Source organism: Pygoscelis adeliae, unplaced genomic scaffold (genome assembly GCF_000699105.1).
Source record: "Pygoscelis adeliae isolate BGI_AS28 unplaced genomic scaffold, ASM69910v1 Scaffold286, whole genome shotgun sequence".
NCBI lineage: Eukaryota > Metazoa > Chordata > Aves > Sphenisciformes > Spheniscidae > Pygoscelis > Pygoscelis adeliae.
The window spans coordinates 6,534,742-6,540,614 of NW_008825076.1; the positions used below are offsets into that span (position 1 = coordinate 6,534,742).

General features: G+C 42.9%; 1 protein-coding gene across 1 annotated transcript in view; it reads left to right on the plus strand.

The window, feature by feature from the left end:
• Positions 1-16: 16 nt before the first annotated feature.
• CDH26 (cadherin 26) overlaps positions 17-5,873 on the plus strand; it is a 20,797-nt gene continuing 14,940 nt past the window's right edge. The window contains exons 1-7 of the mRNA XM_009326873.1: positions 17-49; positions 1,581-1,658; positions 1,785-1,865; positions 2,340-2,501; positions 3,767-3,914; positions 4,594-4,760; positions 4,928-5,056. Coding sequence (XP_009325148.1) covers positions 17-49; positions 1,581-1,658; positions 1,785-1,865; positions 2,340-2,501; positions 3,767-3,914; positions 4,594-4,760; positions 4,928-5,056 — 798 coding nt within the window. The remainder of the gene's footprint in view (positions 50-1,580; positions 1,659-1,784; positions 1,866-2,339; positions 2,502-3,766; positions 3,915-4,593; positions 4,761-4,927; positions 5,057-5,873) is intronic.

Consider the following 5,873-nt stretch of genomic DNA (forward strand, 5'->3'; position numbering starts at 1 on the left):
CCGCTGCCCGCCTCCCATGGAGCTACTCGCCGCGCTGCTTCTCCTGCAGGTAGGTGAGGCGCGGGGGCGCGGGCGCCGCGCTCCCTTCCCGCGGGGACGAGGGCTCCGGCCGCCGCGGGGTGCCTCCGAGCAAGGGCGGCCCCTCTGTCCCCAGGTACCGGGCTCGGACCTCGTGGAAGGGGGTTTCCAGGAGCGGGGGCCTTCTGCTCCTCCTGCTAGGGACGCCAGGGCGTTGATGCCTGACAAGAGCGCACAGGTGCCTAGCGTCGGCTCTGCCGAATTAAGGATCCCCCGCAGCAACTCAGTGGCGTTCCCACGAGTGTTTCTGTGGGGTTCGTGGGCCTGAACTGGGTTGTTCCTTTCCAGGAGTGATATGGCGATGGCCTGAGCCATTGCTGTGCAACAGGTGCACGTGGAGGAGCGTGGAAGCCATAAAGTAGGCAGCTAGAGCTTCCAATATAATCAAAACTGGCTACACGTACACAAAGGGGAAAGCAGCTTGTCCGGGGCGTCCAGCACAGACAGTTTAATCAAGCTGGCAGAGCTGAACCTAGAACAAAGCTAATAAATACTACATGCGAGTGCCACATTAAAGCCTTCCTTGCTGTTTCTACATCACAGGGGTTTTCCCTGGGTTATACAACAACTTTACAGGATAGTCCCAAAGCATTACCGGTGAGCCCCATCGCTTGGCAAGTCTGTAACCGTGGCAATTGTATTAAGTATTTTGTTTCTTCAAAAAAAGGTCACCGGGTAAAGGCCCAACCTCTGCCCAAGTCTAGGCAGGAAGAGGTCTGTTTCATTTTTTAAATGCCACTGGAAACATTTGACAGAATGAGTCATAAAACCCCAAGCTTTCCAATGAAAGCAGTGAGAACTAGGAGGAAGGTCTACAAGTTACCTGTGAGCTAGTGGCAATAGTGTAATTTGAGTACTGTCATACTCCTTTGAGGTGAAAGATTTCAAGTAAAAAGCAGCGTTTGAAGCTGGTGCAGGAAGCTGGTGCTTATAAAAGGGCAGATCCTGCCAGTTAGGGTGCAGTGACCATTCTCAACAATTTATCTTACCCATCTGGATTAGAGACTTTGGTCCAGTGTTCACCTTCTGGTAAATCAGCTATGTTTGGAACACTTGGAGCCACATGACAGTCTCTGAGAACCTGAAATACTCCCCAGACTTAACTTTTTTCCAGTAGTAGGTTTATGTCCTGTCAGTACCAGGCAACTTTGGAAGGAGCACTAGACACAGAGAGACAGAGGCGAGCATTTTAAAAACTGGAGATACTTGGTTTGAGAAAAGCCATAGAGATAATACCATGGACTGCTAGACACAGTGTTTGCATGTTTCTGGGACTGGCATCACCCGACCAGGGAAATTAGTATCCAAGCTCTCATGCCAATTCATTTGGAATGAGATGGATGATATTTGTGGATGATATTTCCAGGGTTAGACACAATTTAATACAATGCTGTCAAAGCTGGATCAATATGTTTCTGTGAAGCCAAATTCCTCCTAGACAACATATCAATGGTTTCTAGTTAACCACACTTCTCACAATCACCTTTTTTTTTTCCCACAAGGTTACTGCTGCCAACAGTTTTTCTCATGAAATTGAAAATTCCCGTTTAAGACAAGCCATCCGAAAGAGGAGTATTCAGGTTTGTGGTCAATATTATATAGTAACAGATACACAACCATTAATATGTAAACTATGACACTAAATACACTTCTTTATCCAATAGTGGATAGATTCTTATCAGTTAGACAGCCTACGTCCTCTACAGCTTGCAAAAAGGGCCTGGGTTGTCACCACCATTGACGTTCAAGAGGAGGACAAAGGACCATTCCCAAAATATGCTGGACAGGTACAAACAACCTTTTAGTAAACGTTCTTCTTGAACCTCAGTAAGGTATTCATCACCACAGATTGTACAATAAAATACCAAAGGTAGGAGAGGGCAAGAACTTGTGCATCGAACAGCAACTTTTAAAAAAACTTACTTGTTCAAAGTTGTCTTATTTACACAGAGTTGGGTAGAATTGTGTGGTGGTGGGGGTATACTGCTCGTTTCTATGGGAAGCTGCAGGCATACTCAGGGGAAAGAAGACTATAGAGCGGGAGAGGTAAGAGAGTCATTGCACAGAGCTGTGTACCTGCACATTGTGCAGAGAGTAGTGATGCTGCAATGCAGAAAGCTGTTGGGTTGGCTGAGACCAAGCCTGCAAGCAAGACCCCACCTGCAAAGAGGTGGGCAGGAAGACAATGGGTCTAAAGTCTTTTTAATTTCTGTTCCATCTTCCCTACTCACACTGCATTGTGCTACTTCTCTTTTCAAAAGCTGTTCAATAACAAATCATCTAATACATCAGTAAAATATTTAATCAGTGGACCTGGGGTAGATGAATCTCCAGAGATTGGATTGTTTTCTATAGATGATGATGCAAACGGACATGTGTACATACATCGTACCATTGACAGAGAAAAGACCCCAACCTTTCAGGTAACACACTTTAAAAAACTACTTAAAACTGTTTGCAAATATTAATTGCTTTCTCATGGCTAAATGCTGCACAAGAATGAGACACACCTATAAGAATTTTAAGTGTGTATTTTTATGACCTCCTTTTCTTATTTTGAACCTCTAAATAAATGCTAAGATGATTGTCTCAGCAGAGACCAATAGGTAACTTCCACATCACTATCGATTGTAAGTCTTTGTGGCATGTTTGGACTTCCACAAATATCTGTACACTTCTTTTCTATCTTCTTTTTTGGTATGACCCTTGATCATAATCTAAAAAATGAAAAGGTTGTCCTGAAATTCAAAGTATGTTACAGGTATAGTGGCCAGAACACTGAGTTGTAAACCCAAAAACTCCTAATCAAGAGAATGGAAGCAAATAGTTATTCATTACCAAAAAACAGATAACACTGGAGGAGCTGCAAAGCTGTATTACTGTAACTTTACATAAGAGTAAGCATATGTTTCTCCTTAGAAAGCAGAAAAGTGTTCATAAGCAGTAAGTGTAATGAAAGAAATGTGATAACAAGTGTATGAACGAAATACGCGAGTGTGCGTTTGTTTTCCTCTTGCAAAAAATCTTTAGTTGTGGTCTCCTTATGTTTATTCTGTGATGATTTCTATTTGTGTCTCTGTGGATTAACGGTACCCAATTGATAGTTACCATTCCACGTGGCTTTCTGTGCAAGGTCTTGCCTTCCATAATGAAAAGATAAATTTTGGAGAGCTTTCTATTCCCCCTCACTGGACACATGGCTGTTCCAGGCCAGACACTCTGGGCTTGATTTTAAAGCAGAAATAAGTGTAGCAAAGGAGAATTCAGCATTCAGAATTGAATCCCCTGCACATTCATGGATATGGAGCCAAAACATCATAGAAATGCAGCCAGAGAAAACTGAGTGTACTACTTAAATAAGTACTTCAGAGTTGGGAAGCACATGTGAAAGCATTCTTTTGTCTGGCCCCAAGGATATTTATGTATTTTATATTAGGCAGTCATTCCAAATAACCCAGATCCAGCTCCAGGTACTGATTTTTTTTAAAGTATTTTTTAATGCACAGGATGACCATTATGAATCTACTGCCTTTGAAAGGTGAAATAATGTCTTAGTGATGCAACTCAAAGCCAAATACTAGCCAAATATGACAGAAGCAGCTTCAAAATTGAAAGTTTTTTGTTCCATTCTGATATCTAAAGTAATACCGTTCATTCCATTCTGATATCTGTGTCGCTACTCATTTAGATACGTTTCGATATTGTGTACAGAAAAACTGGTGAACCATTGGACCGCCCTTTATTTTTCAAGATAAAAGTTAAAGATATTAATGACAACGCACCCAAGTTTCTCAAGGAGGAATATAGCGTTACAGTAAGAGAGAACCACAATAAAGGTCAGTGCCATCCAAACAAGGAATGCTACTGGTTTGTGTACGACTGCTCTCTTTTTCATTCTTTTGTCCTTCTTTTTCCTTTCTTACTAAATCTGTTCTTCTCCCTAGGTTTTACTTAAACACTCATGGGTTTAGGGACTAATTCCTGTGAAGGACTATTTCCTACCTCTTGATTTCTTGTCTGATTCACCTCAATGTACATTAGCATAACGTTGGAGCCATTCTGGAAAAACTCCTAAGATATTTCTTCTTAACTACAAGCCAAGACTTTAGCAGACTAATCTGAACTGTGGATCTGCAACCTGCACATGCACACTGCTTCACAGAAGATGGTCAGACACACTGTTTTAGAAATGCAAAGACTTAATCTGGGTGTGTAGGCATGCGGGCATGGTGCCAACTCCTCAGGAGGTGGCTGACAGCTGGCATAAATGACTAGTGAATGTTTTTGATAAAGTAAATTCAGGAGTGTGGTAACTCTCTCTATTGTCTAGCAGTACTTTAGGCAGATTTGCCACCCAAATGAGGTGGCGGCCAGAGTCTTTGCAGGGATAACCATAGCCACAGGAGAAGTTATAGGTTTTTTTAGGACTTGTGTGTTCAAGAGCCTGCAGACAGGCATGAGAAACTGCACGTCGAGACTAAACACTTCTGTTAATGTCTCAATTCTTCATCCTAGATGAGCCAGTTTTCCAAGTTACTGCCTCGGACAAAGATGAAGACGGCACTGCCAATTCTCAGGTGTCCTATTCTCTAATTATGCAAATGCCCCTTCCAGATGGATTCACATTTAATATTGATCCTACCACAGGATCAATACTTCTGTCAGGATGCCTGGATTATAAGGTGATGTACATATGGCAGCTTCTTATCATTTAATGCGTGATACATGTTCACTACACGTTAACCAGGTGTAAGGGGAAGGAGAGTCTCACATCCAGCTTTGTAGCTGTGACTGGCAAAATGCGGGAACTGCTTCTGAACTAAGTTTGGAACTTCCTTCTGTTTTTCAGATTGCCAACTCTTTCAAACTTCTGATTAAAGCCAGTGACCATGGAACTCCCCAGCTGTCATCTACTGCCACAGTGAATGTAGCTGTTGAAGATGCAAACAACCACTTCCCTGTATTTACTAGTGATAATGTGAGGAAAAACATTATTACTTTACTGAGCCTTTCTAAATACAGTTCAGTCCTTCAAACTGCTAAATACGCTCAGCAGTGGAAATGGAAACCCTCAGACACTTGCAGAATCAGGCCAAAACATGTGCAAATGAGCTTTATGTGTTAGAAGAAATATGTCTTAAAAATGTGGACAGCAAGAGAATGCTTGACTATTGACAGTGATAAACTTTGTTAGTTTTCTGTTTACAGCACTGGAAGATTTTTGTCTTGTGTAAGGATGCTGACAGACTAGAGTATTCTAACACCGGAGAAGCTAAGGTGCTGATTACAATCTACTCTTGAAAGATCCTACTTTTGATCGATGAAGACCTCAATGGCCCTAATCCTGCCTGCCTACAAACTCAGTACATCTTAATGGGGCAGTTAGGTGTGGTAGCAACGCTTCTGCTGTCATATTCTGTGAGGGTGCTTGTAGAGCATTTGCTGTATGAATGTGTCCTGGTTTCAGCAGGGATAGAGTTAATTTCCTTCCTAGTAGCTGGTGCAGTGCTGTGTTTTGGATTTAGGATGGGAACAAAATTGATAAGGCACCGATGTTTTAGTTGTTGCTAGGTAGTGCTTACACTGGCCAAGGACTTTCTAGTTTTTCATGCTCTACCGACTGATGCACAGGGAGCTGGGAGGGGGCACAGCCAAACTGGCCAAAGGGACATTCCATACCATGTGACGTCATGCTCAGTACATAAACTGGGGGAAGCTGGCCGGGGGGGCCGCTGCTCGGGGACTGGCTGGGCATCGGTCGGCGGGTGGTGAGCAATTGTACTGTGCATCACTTG